General features: G+C 32.9%; 2 protein-coding genes and 1 non-coding gene across 4 annotated transcripts; 1 reads left to right on the top strand and 2 right to left on the bottom strand.

Annotated features, from left to right (window-relative positions):
• The first annotated feature begins 31 nt into the window (after positions 1-31).
• Positions 32-1,429, top strand: LOC123690130 (transmembrane protein 267). Its single transcript, XM_045632995.1, has 2 exons — positions 32-579; positions 985-1,429. Exons 1-2 carry the CDS (start codon positions 301-303, stop codon positions 1,312-1,314), a joined length of 609 nt encoding a protein of 202 aa, XP_045488951.1. The 5' UTR covers positions 32-300; the 3' UTR covers positions 1,315-1,429.
• Positions 1,430-7,198: 5,769 nt separating this feature from the next.
• LOC111002191 (serine protease snake) lies at positions 7,199-18,561 on the bottom strand. 2 transcript variants are annotated; one of them, XM_045633249.1, is made up of 10 exons: positions 18,452-18,561; positions 14,983-15,058; positions 13,854-13,941; positions 13,341-13,445; positions 12,040-12,101; positions 11,289-11,449; positions 10,098-10,292; positions 9,491-9,680; positions 8,437-8,606; positions 7,199-7,408 (listed from the first exon to the last, which is right to left on the bottom strand). In XM_045633249.1, the coding sequence occupies exons 2-10, from the start codon at positions 15,032-15,034 to the stop codon at positions 7,232-7,234; spliced, it is 1,200 nt and encodes a 399-aa protein (XP_045489205.1). In that variant the 5' UTR covers positions 15,035-15,058; positions 18,452-18,561; the 3' UTR covers positions 7,199-7,231. The 2 variants fall into 2 exon arrangements, with proteins under 2 accessions (XP_045489205.1, XP_045489206.1); XM_045633250.1 differs by having other exon boundaries at positions 12,040-12,098.
• Positions 18,562-20,343: 1,782 nt separating this feature from the next.
• Positions 20,344-20,416, bottom strand: Trnav-uac. Its single transcript has one exon. It is a non-coding gene; the product is annotated as a tRNA-Val (tRNA).
• Between the last annotated feature and the right edge of the window lie 1,806 nt (positions 20,417-22,222).

Genomic DNA, 22,222 nt, shown 5'->3' with positions numbered 1-22,222 from the left:
TGACATTCATAAAACATCAATTGCTACCTCTCCTAATTGTCACCACCTTGACAATGTCAACCTAAAGCTGTCAAGTGTCGAACGTTATTCAAAATTAAAATAACAAGGACCCTTGTGTTGAGTTTGGACCTGTGGTTTGGACTTTAACAAAGTTCAATAAATATATTATTTAACAATGGTCTAATTTATTAAATTTTCGTTACTTATTTACAATGGTAAAATTTTAAAGACCATGAAAAAATACCGCAGTGATTTAGTTAAAAATAGCATGTCCTGAAAATTTTCTTTAACGCTTATAACATGAAAATTTTAAGTGTTTTACTGTCAGTATCTATAGTTTTTACAGCTATTACAGGAGATTATATTGTATTTCATTCAAAATATTCAAAGTTCTTCATCTTTCGCGCTGTAATCGATAATTTTGTGCATGCCAGTATTGGAACACTATCTGCATTATTATTTTTTATTTATGTGGAAAGATCAAGACAGGCTTGGATATATAACATCATTTTATGCACTATAGTATCGTCACTGATTGATGTGGACCATTTTATTGTTGCAAAATCTATACATTATAAGGTAACCAATTTATAATTGTTTTCCTTAGTCTGAGGATTTTTACACATAACTTTTGATGAAATTAAATTTTTATCTTAATTCTTTAATATTTATATAATTATTATAAGGTTATTCTTTACTGCTGGACTGGTTCTAAAGTGAAACAATGATCTTGTATTGAAGTGTTAATTAGTATTCACTATTAATATACAGTTCTTTAAAATAAATAATCAAACTATAATATCTTTTATTCCTATTATAAAGTTTTTATTGCGTTTCACTGCTACTGACAGTCTTACACTTAATATATAAAGTAACAGTATTATTTTTCAATACATTTATTAAATATATTATACTTAGATTGTCATAATGGTCAGTGTAATCTGTAGTCCTTAAATAATAATAGAGTATTTTTTTTATTTTCAGGATTTAACAAACCTAAAATATAGAGGATTTCTACACTGCACATCTTTATGGTTTATTATTACAACTATTTTATTAATTTATAGCTATATTTTTAGAAAAAATAATATATATGTTTTATCATATATGTTAATATTAGCATATACTAGTCATCATATAAGAGATGGTAATAGACGAGGTCTGTGTGTTTATCCATTTGGCCATACTCCACCAATACATAAATATGTATATGTTTTATTATTAGGTATATTACCTATTATTTTTGGACATATTTGTCAATATATGAAGCCAATTAGTAAAAATACTGTAGTGCAATATAGTATGTTAGTATGATAATATGGATTTACAAAATACAAAATTAGACATTATTAAAAGAAACAGAAATTTAAGGAAACATAGTTTATATTGTTTGTTTACTTGTAGTAACTTAAATGTGCCACCTTAAAAAGAAATGCATAATGAATAATTGCTATTCTTGATACCAGTTATATTTTAATTTTGTAAATAATATTTATGGTATACATTTAGTTATTATGCAGGTTTTGCTAGATTGTGATAAATAAGTGATACACTATTGAATGGGTAAAAAATATATTAAATAATTTTTTATCTGTTTTACTCCTTAACAGAGAAGTTTATTTTAATGCAAAAAATTGGTAATCTTGTGATATATTAATTCAAACTGTTAATAAAACTATCACCCTAATTCATAATAAATCAGCACTTTTTAACTGTATCTTTTTTACACAGTGTAAATGTTTGACAGATATGTGTAAGTACATACTTATTTGGTTTTATTACTATTGGTCAATCCATATCCATTCTATTATCTTATATTGTAAAAATATATATGACACTTTAAAAAAAAAATATTTAATTAAGTAAAATGAGGGACTGTGATCTTTAGTGTTAATTCAAAGTTAAATTATATCCTTTATTGAATATAATAAATATTTTTGGTTTTTATACATTTTTATTTCACCTAACATAGACCTGTGTTTCTTACTACATTATTAACATAAAATATATTTTAAGTAGCTTGTTATAATCAGTGGCAGAGACTTAAACAATTAGGGTTATCTTGAAAAGATGACTTATTAGCGATAAGGCCTGTTGTATTTTATATTAATGTCTGAGTGTTATGATTACTTTTATGCAACAATCAATCATAGTATTATTAAGAAAATAAATTTGTGTGTTTGTTAGGAACAAAACGATAAAAACTCAAATATTTCTTATTAACCTATATTTATGTTTAATTAATAAATATGAGATATAGAGTATAACATAGCTTTTTACGCCGTATTTACAATCGAGATATTTTTAACGGGACAGGAGGTAAACAAGCAGGCGGATCGGACTTAGATTAAAGTGCTTAACGCCACCCACAGACACGAAGTTTGCAATTGCGTTGCCGACTTTTAAGGCAACAGTACCTACACTGTTTTGATTTGTTAAGTGGACTAAGTATTAACATATAGGAAAGAGCGTTCATCCCCCCTCTCTCTCTCTCTCTCTCTCTGTCATCAATAAATAGTTTTTGATTTTTTTAAAGCGATTACTCGAGGAATGCTAGATGAGACGAGTGGAATTTTGCATTCTGTCGTGACATCCGATAATAAAATTTAGCCGCAGCTAGGAAAAAGTATTCGATACACTCCCCATGATGTATGTGATTGCGTAGCTACAGCCGTTCTGGGTTCGAAGCACTCAAAGGAGCTGGTACAAGGAAGGTGGGAACTGTACTTAATGTGGGGCCGGATTTGCGTTTAACAGTTGTAAGCAATGGGCGGAAAGTATTGTCGCGCCCTGATGAGCACACTAAGCTACTTATGGGGTAATTTAGCCATCCCTTCCAGATGACTGGAGAACTGAACTTTATTCACTATACAGAGCGTCCCAAAGTTATGGGACATGAAGGGAAAGTACCTTAAATGTCGTCGATAGTATTTTAAGGAAAGGAGACTTTATGTCAGTTAGACATTCTGCCATTATAGATTTTTTTTAATTACTTTCCTCGTCTGGAAATCGAACCTACATAAGTGTAAAAAAACACCTCTAGTAATATATATAGTGATGATTATGATGCCAATGAAAAGAATGGTTAAGAACTAAGAAATTTTCTTAAGTAATATAGTATGTTAAAAGAATGGAACAGCTTGAAAGACATACCTACTAACTTTTAAAAATAACAAAGTCTTTTAGAAAGATACCCTATCTACGACATTTAAGGTACTTTCCCGTCACGTCCCATAACTTTGGGGCGGCCTGTATTGCGACACTGAGTATTCCGGAACTAGCAAAAAGGGATACTTTTTAGTGTTTTTCGCTATAAAAGATAGTTTAGTGTGTTCAAAGTTGCGTTACTAATAAAATTATGGAAATTTGATCGCTAGACCATTTGAAACGGAAGAAATTGAAATTCAACACAAGATTGCGTGAGTGCAGAAAGTTATTATTCAACCGAGAAAAGTGTTCATAATAATTTGTTTTTGTATCATTATTTGATTGAATGGAGTACCGTTTCTGTCTGGTCTTTTTTCTGAAATGTATAAAGACCTGCCGCCCGCAGCCTGGCAAAGGGCAAGGCCTCTAAGTGCCTCAAAATATAGATTGACTTGTAAGTTTACGGATTATGGTTACTACCGGCACAGAAGTAATAAAAATAAATAATAAAATATATTAAGCCGCCCTTGGAACACTATCTTAGGCCCATTACCTACCCACAGTTTTAGTATTTATAAAACCATTTCCTTGAAACTAGTTAACCTTAATATAGGTTTTACGATTTCAAGTAGGTGGAGTGTCAATTGAAGAGAATATAAGGCAATGGTGATAATGATACAGTCATCCTTTGTGTAGGTAGCAGACATTTGCTAAAGTTTATCTTGTAAACACTGAAAACGCAATGTAACGATTGAAATTTGTTTCGTAGAAAGCCTTTTGCTACTTTAAGGGCGTGATTCAGAAACAAAACTGAGAACGACTAGCCCTTAATCTCGTTTGGGAAGTTTACCCTTAGCGCAAAGTTTGAATCTGTATGTCATGTCAAAAATCTAATACTTTTTGACGTATGGCAGTTTGCGTGACGGTTAGGTTAGGTTAGATTTTCATAGCAAACAGGTTTATATAACCTGTTTCTTATGAAAATCTTGCTTGGAATTTTTACACGGTAGAATTAAAATTTTACTGAAATATTTTTTTATTTTAAATAGCATTCTTTTCTGAAAATAGTCCACAATCAAAACCATTAAAATCTGGAAACCTACTTGTAATCAATCACTGTGATCACAGCATAAAATCGAAACCTTTAAACTTATTTTTATTTTTGAAAGAAAACGATTTCTGAACCGAAAGTTTAAAAAATCTCTTTTTTATATATTTTTTTGCTGTGTTTAAATATTTCCCGTAATTAAGTTAGCCAACAACTAACAAGACCAAGGTTCAATAAGCTTTTATCTAATTAGTCACCACAGGCTTATGAAATTATATTTTGAACGTAAAGTATTTCACAGTAGGTTTATTTGAGATCTGGGACTGCCACAATTTACGCAAAATGAACCAGTTAAATCGCGTTAAACATATTTATAATATTCCTTAAGTAGAATCCATACGATAACAGGGTTATTTTTGTTATTAACCAAGTGGCTTCTCAGTGCAAATACAAGATGGCGCTATAATACGTGGTAATTTTGTTATTCAACTAAATTTTTTGGATCGCATTAAATGTTGTAAAAAGTTTAAAAATAGAACAGAGAAGCGAACTTTCGTACCCCGAAACCAATAAACTAAAATTTAGATTAGGATACTGACACACAGAAACAATTTAAAGAAAAAAAAAATGTTTTTAAATTATATCACTAACACAACTAACACGCCACAATAAAAGAAAACACTACAGAAAACGCGAGCGACGGACGCGTAATTCGAGACTGACTGAATGAGTAATGAAAGTACCCGAACAGAAACATTATACGATTAATCCATTTACTTGGTAGCTTTGGCTTGCATTAACTCTGAATTAAAGCCATACTGCTTGGGACAGTGACTCAAAATTTATTTACTAAAATTCGTTATATTTTTGACACTTACCTACGTCTGAAGTGTGAATATCTCCCGTAGTTAAAGTTTATAATTACTTCATAACAGCATCGTAAATGATTTAACACATTAAGTGCTCTTTTCTCGGATCCGAGTGGAGCGGAGTCATAGTAGCGGTGCCGCCCACTCGGTTCCGAGCGAGCCTCCTGTTCATTTTTTAAAAACTATTGTCATCGCTAGCACTCGGGTCCGAGTATTCGGCACCCAAGGCCTATGCCGACCACGCAGATCCAAAAACGTTTTTTTTATCCAAATAATATTATACATTCATACATCTTTTTAAACATTAATATTTACTTAATCAAAAGTTGCAATAAAAAGTGTTGGTTTGTCCTGTGCTACTAGGTTCTCCCCCAGTCTGTTGGCGCAGCGGTACCAAGGCCTTCTGGTCTCTGAACACTAGGCCGGCTTCTTTCTCAGTCCCATCTCGACCCATGCGCTGATGGTTCCTCAGTCAAGGTAGTCGAAATTATTTCATTAATTTGCGATATTGTCTACGTACCTTTATATGCAAAACGAGTCTGATATGGACAAATTATTCTGAAATGAAATGAAATACGTTTATTTTGGTACATAAGATCGTCATGGTATCACTTATTCCCCGTCATTAAATTCGAACCTGTTGGCATCCCTACTCATCGGCAAAGAATACAGAGGGTGTTGGCCGAGAGAAAAAGCCGGCGTAAAAAACTCTCGGTACTCTTTTGAAAAAAAAAGCAAATCATCAAACAATTCTACAATATTTAAAACAAATATAGCAAATTAATTAGAAGTAGCCTGCCCAGCACTAGTCCCAGGCCCTTTTATCAACTAGATAATCACTAACTTTATAGTAAGCCTTTTTACACAGCTTTTCTTTAATACATTTCTTAAATTTAATAAAAGGCAGAGATAAAAGAGCCTCTGGGATTTTGTTCATTCAAATACAATACAAAACTTTTTTTTTTGAACAGGGGTACCTAAAAAATTATATGCAGAATATTTATCGATTTTTGTTTCACATTCCACGTGGGTTCCGTGTGCCCTGGATACGATGTTCAATACATAATTATTGGATTAACGCACAGCCCTACTCCTTACTTTGTCAATTTACGTAATTATTGACGTACCCAAAACTCGTATCACCTTGACATCCGTCGCTCCAAACCTGAGGGTTTTTAAAGAAGTTTTCGCCGCTCACCACCACTATGCTGAACCAGCAAATTCTCTCACCGCCAATTTTTTTATCTTTCTAGTCAGCAACAAACTTATAAGGATCCTTAATATTTACGTTATTGTTGGAAATTAAACCATTAATTACCAAGTGGCTTTGTTCACTAAACTACGAAGAAACAGAGTTGCTAGTTTTTTTTTTTTATAGAACAGGGGGCAAACGGGCAGGAGGCTCACCTGATGTTAAGTGATACCGCCGCCCATGGACACCCTCAATGCCAGAGGGCTCGCGAGTGCGTTGCCGGCCTTTCCTTTTAGTTCCAGTATAATTTAACCATTCTTGATTTACATAATGCACTTACACTACTTTACCCTACCACCCTCCACCTCCCATCCCGTCCATCCCTTCCCTAAGATTATCTGGTGTGTACAAATATCTCGTAAGCCTTTATCTTTAGTTTAGTAGTAAGCCTTAGCTTTCTTCATTTTCTTTATGTATATAATAATATGGTAGGTTTCATTTATTGTTATGTTACTTTTTATTAAACCATTGGAAGAGTGGAGTACAAGTCTCCCTAGACTTAGTTCAGGGGTTCCAATAAAAAAAACTGCATCGATGGTAGTATTATATTTTGTTGTTTTCATTTCTTATCCCTAGGAAAAGAAAAAAAAAGACAACATCACGAGGTGTTCCCAGGCGGTCACCCATCCAAGTACTGACCTCGCCCGACGTTGCGTAACTTCGGTGATCGGTCGAGAACCGGTGAATTACAACAACTATAGCAAAAAAGTGTCGTAACAACTTTTCGTAAGAATTTTTTCCGTCTAGCCTTTTTTCACAACGCGCGGGAACTTTGTTCCAAAAAACTTAAGAAACCTTAATGAAAACTAAAGTTAACACGACATTATTGGACTGTACGGAATGAAGTTTGCCGGGTCAGCTAGTATTTATAATTAAACGCAATTTGGTCCGATATCTTTATTGAAAGAATTAAAACTAAAACTCCTCAGGCCACACGACACTTTCAATCCAGTCCAAGTAACTGGAAACTCTAGTGTATATCGCGGGATTGCCTGACTGCGCGCACATTCTTCCGAACGACGTGATGCCCACAATGTGGAATACACATTGGTTTTCCTTCGACGCCACTTGAAGGGGAGAGCCGGAGTCACCCTGGAGAATTAATAACTTAAAATTAATCACAGAAATGTATGTAAGAATTTGCCGGTATCTATATACGCCACTGGTTTTCTTAAGAGATGTAAATTTATAAGCTTTTTATAGTAGTTTTAGGGCCTGTTTCACAATGTCCGGATAAGTTCCAAATAAGCTATTTGCTACTTATTGGTATGATAAATAGTATTTTTGCGTTTTACGACTGTCAGATAGCGCTATACGTCATGAAATGTGAAGTATCTTATTTGGAACTATCTTTCGAATAATTTATGTGTTGCATAGCTTTTTGGCACTTTAGCCATACATTGTGAAACAGGCCCTTAGTATCAATAATAATTCTTACTTTTTATTTTTAATTAACTAGATATATACGCAAAATTCGTTAAAGACTTTGTAGCGTATCGTAGATACGCACTAAAATGTACATACTGTTTGGTGTAGTATTTTCTATACGATTTTGATGTATGTGGCAACATAAATACAGGACACTTAGAAAAGAAGAGAACAGACGTCACTCAGAACAGACTTTTAAGATGAGTGAGCATGATTATTTATTTTATTTTATTCATTTATTTTTCCTATGAGCCTTTCTATAAGAATATAAATTAATTACCGTTGTTTGTGAAGAAATATATCAATTTAACAAAGATAAAAATGGGTTGTGATTTATAAAAATATAGAACATCCCATAAATGATGACCCCGACAAACAGGATGATGCTGGTGTCTTTTCCAAAACTCCCATAACTTCTTTACTTACAGTGCGAATTGTTACAAAATTTTTTCTACTAATTTTATTATTACATCCTTTAATCGTCTGAGGCGCAAACTGTTGTGGTCTCTGGTAGGATGAGCAGCGCTGTGGAACGCGTCTGCTCCACAGCATAATGCTGATCCAGCGTCATTTATAACCATAAATGCATGCATAACCCACATGCACTTAAAATGTCTTTCCTTTTTTCTTTCCATATTATTTTATTTTTATTCATGTTTCTGTGTGTGTGATTGATCATATGTTAATTTTACCTGGCAGGTATCCTTTCCCCCTCTTAGTTCACCAGCACACATCTGACTGTTCACAAAACCCCACCATAATCTGTTCTTTAAGTTTTTCAGTAATACATCGCATCGAGGGTTCTGTAGCAGACTTAGGGCTACCTTCTGAAGGTCATTGGAGGTTTCAGCTGAGGAAGCACCTGAATAAAATAAATAATTAAATTACTACTCTTTATATAACTCGACAAAAACTTTTACAGTTCCGATACTCTTCATCAATCAGGGCCAGGAAAATATGGCCACATCAAGTTGAGAGTATAGAAATTTTGCTAATTTTTGTTTGTTTTCGGTATATAGAGTGAATGTTTTCCTATATAAAACATATGTGTTATATACATGTGTTAGAAGTTACTACTATAGTACGGACGCGGAGCACGAAGAATTTCGTACAGTGACCTTTGGGCCTACTGCCAGTGGTTAAAAACATTTTTTTATAAGTACGAATATTAAAAACGGTAGTTTTGATTTTTATTTAGACTAAACGGCTTGATGGATTTATAAAAAGGAAAAGTTATGATTGCGACTAAGATTTGGTAAAAGAAACAGAAATACTCTTAAAAAAAACATTTAATTTTAGTCAGAGGCATCTATTTTTGATAAACTATCAGATGTTTCGCCAGATACGTTACTACTTATATACTATACTATAACATATATTATACTACTTATAACAAAACAAACCAAAGTACATGTGCACCACCACATGTCTTTATAGTTATGACTAAAAGGTTTACAATCTCTGAATACGGCGGTCACTGCATCTGTGTGAGCGCAACGGCAATATGTCTATGCGCGAGCGACAAAGACATAAGATGAGGGGTCATTCTACGAAATTCTTCGTGCTCCGCGTCCGTACTATAGTTTGGCGTACCAAGATTTTCAAAAAATATTTAAAAAAATATATCTTTTGTCATTTCCTATGTTTGTAGACGACACTAACAATCGAATAAAAATGTAATATATTATAAGTTTTATTATATTTAGAGTTATAGGTCGTAAGATGAATGATATCAATTTTACATACTTGGATTAGTAACTCCCCAACCGGTTGCTATGGCCTTTTCGTGTCCGCTAAAGTCATTTCGGGTCCATAGACAAGCCGGTCTTATGTGTGCCTCGAAGTCCACATCTGTGTGTAACTCCATGAGTGCTATGTCGTTGTATTTGATTGGTGAGTTGTATTGCGGATGAGGGATTATGTTTTTTATAGGTACCTGAAATACGAGAATTTAAGTTTAAAAAAAATGGGTGCGTCCAAAGTACACATGTCATGTAAAGTACTCGATTTTTAAATTTGCTCTAGTCTTCAATTTAAAAAATATTCGAAATTTGAATTTGTTCTACAGTCTTCAATCTAAAATACAATAAAATTTGAATTTACTCTGCTACTAGAGTAAATTAGATTCTACTACTAGTAGTCAACTCTCACATACATTCGATTTTTGATTTTTTCCTATCTGAACATACAGTCATATCTACACGGTTTTTGAAATTCGATAAAATGGATTTACATTTTTAACTTAACTTCCGTAATTCCAAAAACTGACGTAAAGCGAAAAAAAATGTATCATCACTTTTTTTTATAGAACAGGGGGCAAACGGGCAGACTAACAGAGATCACAAAGACTTACATCCACAGGCGATGCATTATCTTCTACATTGGGATCTAAGTTCTGATCGCCAAGTCTGACAATCGATGGGGTGGCAGGCTGCCTTCTAGCAGCTTGGGTGCAATGTGCTGCTGTTAGCACAAACCGGGAGCTGATGAGACTTCCACCACAGAGGAAGTCATAGCCGTCTTCCTGGTTCACCCAGCCGAGTGCAGCCTGAATATAAAACCTTCATTATTCACAGATAAAAAAGCAATAGAAAAAATAATAAAATATTATTGTAAATAAATATATAATCTTAATATATATATTTCTTGTGTGCGTGTGTATGTGACTGAACTCCTCCTAAACGACTGGACCGATTTAGACGAAATTTTTTGTGTGTGTTCAAGGGGATCTGGGAATGGTTTAGATTCACAATTTTGTCCGCTGGACAATGTTTTTTTAAATAATTTTCAATTTATTAGTTGTTGTTGATTTTGGAATGTTTTACATTGGATCCGACAGACGGCGCTACCATCGCAGTGTCAAATTTTAAATAATATTCGAATTTTAATTTTAGTCTGTCCCGAAATTTAAAAAAGTTTTGTTATCATTGTGTTATATCGTGTGTGACCATGTGCTGGATCGTTAGATATTGTCATAACATTTGAATAATAATTTTCATCAAAATGGCTTATTAAAAATTGAAAGTTTGAAATTAAAGACGTGTAGACAGGACAACGTCTGTCGGATCCGCTAGTATATTATATATAGCTTCAAAGTATAATGTGGTTATGAATTAGGATAGAGTTGATATATCAATGACACACCTCGTGAAACATAAATAAATTAACATAAAAATTAAGACAAGCAATTTTTTTAATGGAATCTCGCTGTTGGCCTTAAGGGCCTTTACAGCTCACAGCTTACAGCTTAGCTTAGCTAAGCCGGAAACGGTGGTGGGGTTCCCGCGACTCACGCCAGGGCGTCTCCTGTGAGACTCGAACCTCGGCTTGGGCCGTCGCGGAGGGGTCAATCGCCTGAAGGGCAGGATAAGAAAACCAAAAAATCGCATTTGGCGTGATGCATATTTGACAAGACATTTCGCCGCGACCTTAAATTGTTTAATAATTGAAGCGCCATCTATTGGTCGGTATTGAAAATTGGCATCAAACAAATCTATAAAAAACTAATTTCTTCAAAAATACGTGGTAATTTAATTTAACTCGCCATATGCGGAAATTCTCCAGGGCTTGTAGTCTCTCCTCCAACAATCAAATCCACTTTGTTATAGTCACATTTAGCTGCTGAAATGTGTAGTGTGTCTGGATCTGGTACTAAAGGGATGAAGTCCACCATTTGTGTTACGCCTCGGGAGTATTCTTGGCATTCTGAAAGGGAAAAGACTTGTTTTGAAGAATTGTCTTATTAAAACTGTTCAACCGTAAAGCAATCACAGACTCTTCTGCATAATAAATTGGAAATCAGACGGGACTTCCAGTTGGCCTACTACGTACTGAAAAGATTAAGCGCTCGTCATGAAATGCCCAGTATCTTATTCGGAACTTTTATCTTTCGAATAAATTATGTGTTGCATAGCTATTTGGTACTTTATCCATACATTGTGAAACAGGCCCTAAGTGGGGAAAAAGAGTCCCAACCTAACCAGCGCTGTGTTGTGCCTCAAAGTCTGATGATGGAAGTCATCTGATTCCCTAGCTCGTATTATTACAAACAAAGTTTTATTACGTTTATTTATCTGGGAGATCCGACCTAGAATTGTAAAAAACTGCTTCCTCAAAGATCGACAACGTAGTGTTACAATGGGCCGCGAAGATTGCCCTGTTTGCCCATGGCGTCCCATAGGCTCTTTACCCCACTATCCTTCAATTTTTAATACATTAAACGCCTGCGTAGTTAGTACCCATAATGTTTGGGTTTCATTGACATAAATATAACCCTAAAACTAATATTTACTTACTTCGCTCGCTCAGACGCATGTTGGTTTTTTTAGTTGATGCGGCAGACGATACTGGTCTTCTGCTGAAATAAATAGTATATAAGAAAAACTTAATTACAAATCCAATTATCAAAGTCAATTCAAATGTCAAAGTATAATTTAAATTCTGTCAAAATTAATCTATCTAAATATGGGTGGATGAGATAACCCTCCAAAATCCAAATCATCCTTAAATTAATTCGTACTATGTTGCAGTCTGTTGGTATTTTTATATCTAAGTTAAGGTTTTTATGAAGAGAATTTTTGAAGTGAAACTTCTTTAGAATCGTTGTGATTTTAAACCGAATGCAACAGAGAAAGCGACAGTAAAAAGAGACAGAAACATATATTCATAAGATTTGACGTGGGAGAAAATGAGATAGATAGATAAACTTCTTTAGAATCGTAATTTCAAACCGGATGCAATTGAAAAAGCGACAGTAAAAAGAGACAGAAACATTAATTCATAAGATTTAATTTGGGAGAAACTGAGATAGCTGGCATTATACAGCCTCTCTTTACTGCCGCTTTTTCATTTGAACGAATTTCAAACTTTCGATGTTTTAGTTTTTGCCAAATTAAAAATTTATATTAAACTTATGAATTAAAATTTATCATTAAAATATAATGTTTTAAAAGAACACACACATTTAGATAATGGAAAATGATTAATTTATATATGATTAATAATAAAAAAATTGTTTTTGAAGGTTTCACTTCTACCATATTGTGTGAATTGCACATATGATTTTTTCATTTAGGTTTTTCTACAGGTGAAGTGAACTCTATGGGATTGCATAGCGAGTGTATGTTTGTTGGTAAAAAGGGTAGGCTAAGTAAAAATCATTTTAAGGCGAAACATACTTTGCGGGGCGGCTAATTTTAAATAAATCTTTTCTGTTGTGATAAACTATCAGCAATAATAGCAACATAGACAATTTATAAAGGTCATATTTTAAATGATTTATTAAGATATTTGTTTAAAATGGTAAATTGATACAGAGAACTTAGAGGTTGACTGTCCAATCATGATAGTGAAAAAATCCCTCACGTCGACTGCTTTTATGAAAAGTAGTTCTTTGCGGTTCAAAGGAGGGCCAATATGATATGTCAAGTCTGCGCTATATACACAACTATCCCCGTACAACTCCAAATAGCCTAGAAGTTGTCCAAGCAAAACATAAGTGGACTGTAAAATGTAGAGCTTTCCGTCTACAGATCTGATATGGTCTGTGGTCAGTGAACTTGTTAATAATGTTGGAAAGAATTTACAAAATACTTACTTGGATTGCCTCGCACTTGTGTTAAGTATGGAAGATCCATCTCTACAACAGACAACTACAGCGTCAAATGTATATGAACATATAGTGGGATTGATTCCATTGTTTCTGAAATAAAAAAAATGACATATGACAGCTCATTTGTCTATGAAATATAAATGATCAATAAATGAGTATGAGACAACCCCCCATAAGTAGTCAAGAGACACTTGTGTTGGGGTTGACTCGCTACTTCCCTTATCTATACAAATACTAAAAGGAATAGCTATAAACTTAATCTATGCATGCGTGTTTGTGTGTGTATGTGTGCATGTGTGTGTGCTGTGTGTGTGTGCTGTGTGTGTCGCTTACACACAGTAAGCGAGTGTGTGCACGCTGTCAAGTATACAAATAGGCCAGTCTCAAACTAGCGAATTCGCACCAGTGTTCAGTTTCCTCATATGTAAAGAATGCAATCTTAGTTTAAGACCCAAATAGGTAAGCAAAACTAGATGATTATTTGACATATTATCTTACCGCAGGTCATCTCTGGCTGATGCACATTCATTGCTGGGTAAACATCTTCCTATTGTGTTTGTGTGTCTGACTGTACACTGTTGGCCAACTGCGAATTTACAAAATACTTATCATCATCACTACATAGTATAAAACAAAGTCGCTTTCTCTGTCCCTATGTCCCTTTGTATGCTTAAATCTTTGAAATTACGCAACGGATTTTGATGCGGTTTTTTTAAATAGATAGAGTGATTCAAGAGGAAGGCTTATATGTATAATAACATCCATTAAATAGTGGAGAAGTACTGTTATTTTTGAGGTTTCTAATGTGATGTCGTAAATAATTACATTTTTTCCGCTTACATTGCAAACGCAGGCTGAACCCTACGAGTTTTATCAAAATAATGTATTAAGTATTGTACACATTGAAAAGGCCTACAGAAAAGTCCGTGATGGTATATGTCTATATGGTATATGTCGCGTATATTATCGGAACTTTCCAGCGACGGAAATAACAATACATAATAAAAACCTGCTTTTCATCAGCATTGCACCCGTGCGAAGCTGGGGCGGGTCACTAGTTCAAAATAAAGTCAGATTTGTGTATTCTACTCAAGATAAGTACGTTACAATATTATAAATAACACTAAATCATCTCCAACTTCTGTCTAATTTCTTTGCTATTCAACTTGATTGCGTTTCTCACTAGAGCGTTATGAGGTTGTTGGTGCGTTTAGGATTTTTTATAGCCATAGACTACAAGAAATTATAAATATTATATATATAATTATAATGGGTACGTAACTTTTTTCTCGATGATCTCAACACGGGCTCATCATTGTACCACATGCAGGTTTTAATCTACATTTTGAATAATGATTCATAAATTTTAACAATATGCTATTATTAAATTTAATAATAGCATATTGTTCATTGTAATCTAACGGAAGCTTATTAATTATAATAAGTATTTCCGAATCAGTTCGACTTAGGGTCCTTCAAGAAAAGAGCGTACCAATTCTTAAAAGGCCGGCAACGCACTCGCGAGCCCTCTGGCATTGAGAGTGTCCATGGGCGGCGGTATCGCTTAACATCAGGTGAGCCTCCTGCCCGTTTGCCCCCTGTTCCATAAAAAAAAAAGCTTTATTACCATTTTGGGCGAAACAAAAGCTGACCAACCCGAGAAAAACGATGGCATGCATCTTAGCGACTCCACATTGTACGTTCTGTAAATAAAAATTAATATGATATTAATAATAACTCTATTTGCAACACAGTATTACAAATAGGCGGTGTTAAATATATAAATATAAATACGACAATGTCCAGAAACATTAAGGTTAGTCGACATCACAGGAGAACGAAGAGCTGGCAGCTACCTTGCACAAAGAATTAGTCTAGCTATTCAAAGTGGGAACGCTTCTAGTACCTTCGGAACCTTGCCTAAAGGGACTCCTTTTAATAATATTTTTTTAATAATTAAATTTTAAGGTTAGTTATTACATATATTTTTATGTATTATGTTATTTGTTTTGAATTGTATGTAAATAAATTATTAAGTACATATATAATATGAAACACATATACACAATATCGCTACTATGATTTTACTCTGCGAACATACAAATATGTCGATAGACAGCATTCAGTAGGACGTTGCCCTGGATAACGGGGATCTGCATCAGACTGGTTCTTGGTGGCAAATAACCTAGGCCTTCGCCTTCGCACATATCCTATAGATACTAAGAATCAAAAATAAAGTTGGACAAATAATCATGGCTTCGTAACGTAAGTAGACTGGTATTTCGACTACGGAAGAGAACCTGTATCTGTCACAGGACAAGTTACGCTGTACCCCCAAACCCAATAACCTATCTCAATCCATTTTAGACCATCCCAAATATATATCTCAATCTGAATATTGATCAAAGTGACCGATCCGACCTACCATGGACAGCTTGTATCGACAGATGGCTATTACAATCCGATATGGCTATTAGCACACTTTTATCTATATTTGGATTAAGACGTCTATCTCAGATGGTGAGAAATGGATTGAGATAGGCTATTAGGTTTGGGCGTTATTGACTACGACTTTGGGATGTATATATAACCGTGAATGTTTTATAGATATTAATTTCGTTCGTTGCAAACATAAATTATTAATCTTTGTAGCATTGTTGGCGTTATTAATGCGATGCATTTTATTTATTTATATATTTATTTATTTATTTATTATATGCATTAAATTTTGTGCAAGAAATGCGAGGGTTATGGGTACTAGACCAATTATAAATAATGAGGAATTGAATCTGGATGATACAACTGTATTTCTTGGGATCACCTTGGATTCAAAACTTCAGTGGTCCCCTCATATCAACGGATTGGCGAAGAGACTTAGTTCTTCAGCTTACGCGGTTAAAAAAATTCGCTCACTGACTGATGTCGATACAGCTAAACTTGTTTATTTTAGTTACTTTCACAGCTTAATGACTTATGGCTTATTGTTATGGGGTCACGCTGCTGATGTCGAATCTATTTTCATTCTGCAGAAGAGGGCTATTCGTGCAATCTATAATTTAAAATGTAGGGAATCTCTCAGAGATAAATTCAAGGAAATTAATATACTTACCTTTCCCTCGCAATATATTTATGAAAATATTATGTTTGTATACAAAAATAGTGATAAATATACTAGATTAGAACATACGCACAATGTCAATACTCGGAACAAACGCAGGCTGCAATTTCCCCGTACTAGACTATGTAAAGTTAGTAATTTTTTTTTGGGGAAAGGGATACTCTTCTTTAATAAAATCCCAGAGGCTCTTTTATCTCTGCCTTTTAATAAATTTAAGAAATGTATTAAAGAAAAGCTGTGTAAAAAGGCTTACTATAAAGTTATTGATTATCTAGTTGATAAAAGGGCCTGGGACTAGTGCTGGGCAGGCTGCCTCTAATTAATTTGATATATTTGTTTTAAATATTGTTTGATGATTTGCTTTTTTAAAAGAGTACCGAGAGTTTTTTACGCCGGCTTTTTCTCTCGGCCTACACCCTCTGTCTTTGCCGATGAGTAGGGATGCCTACAAGTTTGAATTGATTGACGTGGAATAAGTGATACCTAGAAGATCTTATGTTCCAAAATAAACGTATTTTTTTATTTTTTTTTATTTTATTACATTTTACTATCTTAACAGTTACTACTAATACGATAGAATTCCAAAATAATTCCCACACCAATTATCCTACATAAAAACATTAAAAAATTAAACTTATATTCCTAAATCATATAACTAACAATATAGCAAGCAACTCTTGATATATGTATTGTTATTCCTCTTGTATTTACCTGATACATGTATTGTTATTCTAAGAATACCTACAAAAACTCTTAGAGGAAAACGATTGTTTAATAATTGCGTTATTAACATACCCACTTGATTTTAAATGATTCAGAGGAAGACAGGTCTTTAAATCATTGTTATATTATCAGCGCTTGTTATGTAACTTCTGATAAAGAATATCTTTTTATCGAGGCAGAATAGTGAAGCTGTCGAAATTAGGTTAAAAAGTTGTATAAAAATGTATTTTAATTTGCTGAGTATATTAGGAAGCTGTTTCTTTTTTTATTTAACAAAAAAGGTTTTATCTCCAAATTTATAAGACTGGCCACATATTTTTTGAAAAAAAAAAGAAAAATACTAGCGTAATAACTTTTCATTATCTGTGTTCTTCCCATTCGTATACAATTTACTATTTAAAAAAAAATTGTCAATTCGTTGAAATATTATGTAAGTTAGATGAAACAATTTTAAAACATATGTATTTAATTTACATAATACGACAAAAGGGATACATTAATTAATGATTGCGTGCTTCCATTATTATGAGGAATTGATGGTGTAATAGGACTTTAGAGAAAGACAATTGAACAGAAACAAAAAATACACGATTTTTTTCAAAAGTAAAACCTCTTTCGTTTTTTCAAAAATTTAAAAATGGATTAAATTTTTATTATTTAATAATACTAGAGACAATATTTACAGTTCATAGTCTGAGATACGAGTTATGTTATATTATAATGTAAAAGGAATTTGTTCTCGATATTTCATTCACGTAAACGTGTTTATGGAAATCAGTTTAGAAAAACCGATAGGGGTTTCCCAAAGACCGGTTTTAAGCGCATCATTATTAGAAATCGATATTAATTCAAATCCAAAATGTGTATTTATTTTGCAATGACTTAGCTATGTTCGTGTCACAGTATTAATTTTGTTAAATAAAATTCCAGTTTCGATTCATACGAATAATATAGAGGATACAGAGGATACGAATAATAATAAATACGAAGCGAATAATATAACAAATATAGCCTGCGTTTCGATCGGGAACCTCTTGAAAACTCTTTCAGTACTCTGAACTTCTATTGAGCTGGTTGCTTCTGGAGCTCTTAATGCGCATCGTAAAAATTCACTCTCATCATTTTTCTCCATCGCGCCAAAAGAAGTATGACTTCAAAAAGAAACAAAAACATCGCACACAAAAATAAACGAATCCTTTGACAAAACAATACATACAAAATATATATTATTGATATAATACAATTTGAAACTTACCTGAATAAATATTAAAAACGAATACTACACATAATTTAAATTATAAGGAAACGATTCGTGCAAAGCTTTTGCTTGCAAGGACAGAACTAACTCGCGGCATTCTTGACAGACTAATTTACAACAGAACATATTGAGAATGAAGGAAAGTTTATTCAAAACGGAAAGCCCGTTGCTGTCTCGTTCATTTATTTGCAATGTGATAGTGACAAAACGATAGAGATATTAAGTTTAACAGTATCAACGGATGCATTAGGTTTTTCTTAATAATGTTCAAGAAAGGTATACTGTCACCAGGTTTTAGTTTTCTATTAATCAGTTTCTATTATTATTATTATTTATGTAAATAAATGAGTTTTTAATAAAATGTGTACTGAGAGGAAAATGTTCGATTTTTAAAACATGAAATGTATTGCAGAGATTTATTAAAATGCTACTATAATATTATAAATTAATCAGCTATCCTTCAAACTTCATGTTATAATATAATATAGCGCTATAACATAATCTTTGTTTATTATGTTACCGCTGCATATGATAGATTTGTGTGGTTTTTGTTGATTTCCTTTAATCATTAATTGCTTATCTCCCTGGTTCTATGGGGTAAGTTTATTTAGGGGGATATTGCGGGCACAATGCATGTCTCTATACAATTTATAGTAACCCTCGAACCCAACCAACAACCCAGAAACTAAATATAAACTCTAAGTGACCCTTAGATCTCAGATGACATAAGATAGAAGTACTAAAAAGCTCTAAAAATAAATGAAAATTTAATTAGGAACACAATTAATTGCTGTTTTTATTATGTTAATAAGGAATTCGGCATATCTTGGACCTAGGAAGAGATTTGCAAAGCCACAGTTTAACTGTACTTTTAATAATATTTACAATGCATTAAATGAAGAAAGCCAATGGAGAAAGTAACGTTGTCCAAATACAATAACTGTAAACCCTCTTGTATCTTAAAAACCTGGTACTGGACCTAAAGTGGGGTAATTGTTTTGTTTGGAAATTTACAGTTTATTAAATCCACTTGATATAGGACAATACTATAAAAAATAAACACATTACAGATTAAAACCATATTTTTTTATGAACCATAGACTATATGAAAAAAAATCATGTGATGAGAAATTGTCTCGAGCTGTCTGTCATCAAATAGTGGTGACATGGAATGTGTAGAAAGACAAAACGTTACTTAATACATTTTTATGTGCTCTATACGATTTTGCCACCTTTTAAATTGCACGCGCGGCCATTTTGGAAAAATCGCGCCTTGGGTTATTTGACATTATCTTATTTTTCTCAATTTACAATTAAACTGTTATATACAAAATTAATCTAGAGACGAGACTTTATTATCGCGAAATCAATAGTTTTGGCGTATGAGAACTGCGCCAACACGCATTTTGGTCATAACTTACTCTAACAGTGGCAAAATGAAATTTATAAATGTACTCCGTAAAATCCCTATACATCATTATTTTGGTGTTTAAAAATCAAAAGACCGTTCCTAAAGCTATAGAACGTTTCTAGAATTATACAGCTTTATGTTTTAAAATATATTTTTAAACTCAAGTCTATCTTAAAATGTTCTTGTAAAATTTATATTTTTATGTGAAAATTAACGATATTTTATGTTGTTATAATATTGAGTTTAATGCCGAGTTTGAGTTTTTTTGAGTTTAATTGAGTTTAAATCATGTAAAAAATAAAATAATACCGTCCGCGTCTATATTTCATTACTCTATGAATAGATCACCTAGCCGCATAATCCGGTTTCAAAACAGCCTCGGTTAATGTAAATAAAAATAAAATTGTTTTTTGATATAAATAAATTTTAACGTTATGCTTATAACACAAAGAGTTTTGTACTAAAAATAAAAAAATGATGATTCCGGCCAGGATCGAACTGGCGGCCTTCTGCGTGTAAAGCAGATGTGATAACCACTACACCACGGAACCAGTTGATTAAAAGTATGAAAATACGAGACTAAAGCCATAAATAATAATTTCTGTCTCATAGACTAAAATTTTAATAATAAACATTGTTCAGACTTAATTGTATATTCATTAGTGCAGTGATTCTCAACTTTTTTTTTGTTGCGGCACATAAACATTAACGATTTCAAAATTTGGCGGCACACGAAGAAAAATATAAAAATTATTTACTTACAAAACACTGCATAAATAGCATACAAACATACTTGTATGCTTATGGTTCCCTCACAATCGAGTCATTTTATGGACCCTACCAAAAAGTATTGAGGAAATAATCTCATAAGCATCGAATATATTGCTGACATCTCCTGGGCACTTTACTAGTTCATGCATTGTTACACAGATGGCGTTTAAATACGTAGAATATTCTTCTACTTATACTTCGACGACATAGGTGACGCTTACAGCAATAAAACACTTAACATAGCTTTTTGAAAAATAAGATAGATGGCGTTGTTGGGATTTAATTTTTTTGTGACATAATCTAATACGTAATCTAAAATAATAATATCAATTTTAGAGAATTACACTTTACGGAACGTTTGCCTTATTTTCGAATAAGGCAAACGTTTTTTACCTGTTCAGACACACTGGCCCCTTCCAATCTTCATGGAACTAACAAGAGAGCTGGTGCGGCTTGTGATGCGGCTGAAAAAGCTAAAGTCTGCAAATACAGGGGTCTAGGCTCTGAATATGATTTTGTCCCATTCGGTGTCGAGACCCTTGGTCCGTGGGGTCCTAGCGCATTAAAGCTTTTTAGGGATTATCAAAAAGGTTAGTCGATATCACAGGAGAACGAAGAGCTGGCAGCTACCTCGCACAAAGAATTAGTCTAGCTATTCAAAGGGGGAACGCTGCTAGTATCTTCGGAACCTTGCCTAAAGGGACTCCTTTTAATAATATTTTTTAATAATTAAATTTTAAGGTTAGTTATTAGATATATTTTTAAACAATTAAAACTGGATTCTCAATATATATACATATTAATATTAAGTTTCTCATGTAAATAAAATATTTCTGTTTTCGAATAATACCTAATAAAAATTAGGTATTAGTGTCGATTGCCTTCAGTAATAATAATTTAGATTTTATATTTAAAAGAAAAAATAGATTAACAAATAGGTATAAAATGTGTAATTTATTATTTAATTATAAACGTTACTTTACCTGTCCTTGCTTTTTATTACAAATTACATTTTTTTTAGTATCCTAAATAAACCCGAACATTTTCTAATATCTTAGTTAAATATTAATTATATGCACACGAAACGTCAAACTTTTTAATGGTATATAAATTGTCTTTCGTCTATATCTTTATATTCAACGACTTTGTATTAGGTATACTGTATCTAAAGTATTTGTACATAATTTATATTTTTCTTTTTACATATAATAGAAGCGATGGTAGCCCGGGCCAACATTATAAGCGAATAATATAATGTTGAGCGGGAATGGAAGGCCCAGTGGACCAGTAGGTTATTCTAGGTATAAATCTAATAATATCTATACTTAGGGTCCTTCAAGAAATAAACACCACTCTTTTTAATCGCCAAGTTTTTTTCTTGTACAAATTCTTTACGTTCGTTAAGTTTCAAAGTAAGGCAAGGTACATTATAAGTCAAATTTCTTAGAACTTCTACAAATCAAGGGCGCAAAACTTTTTGAATCATTAAGTTAATTTAAAAAAATAAAAACTCACATCACATGACATCTTTACTATTATATTCATATATTTCTTATTGATTTCGATTATATATATATATATATATA

Source organism: Pieris rapae, chromosome 22, assembly GCF_905147795.1.
Source record: "Pieris rapae chromosome 22, ilPieRapa1.1, whole genome shotgun sequence".
Classification (NCBI taxonomy): domain Eukaryota; kingdom Metazoa; phylum Arthropoda; class Insecta; order Lepidoptera; family Pieridae; genus Pieris; species Pieris rapae.
The sequence above is the reverse complement of the archived record's forward strand: the minus strand, read 5'-3'. Positions and strand labels throughout refer to the sequence as shown.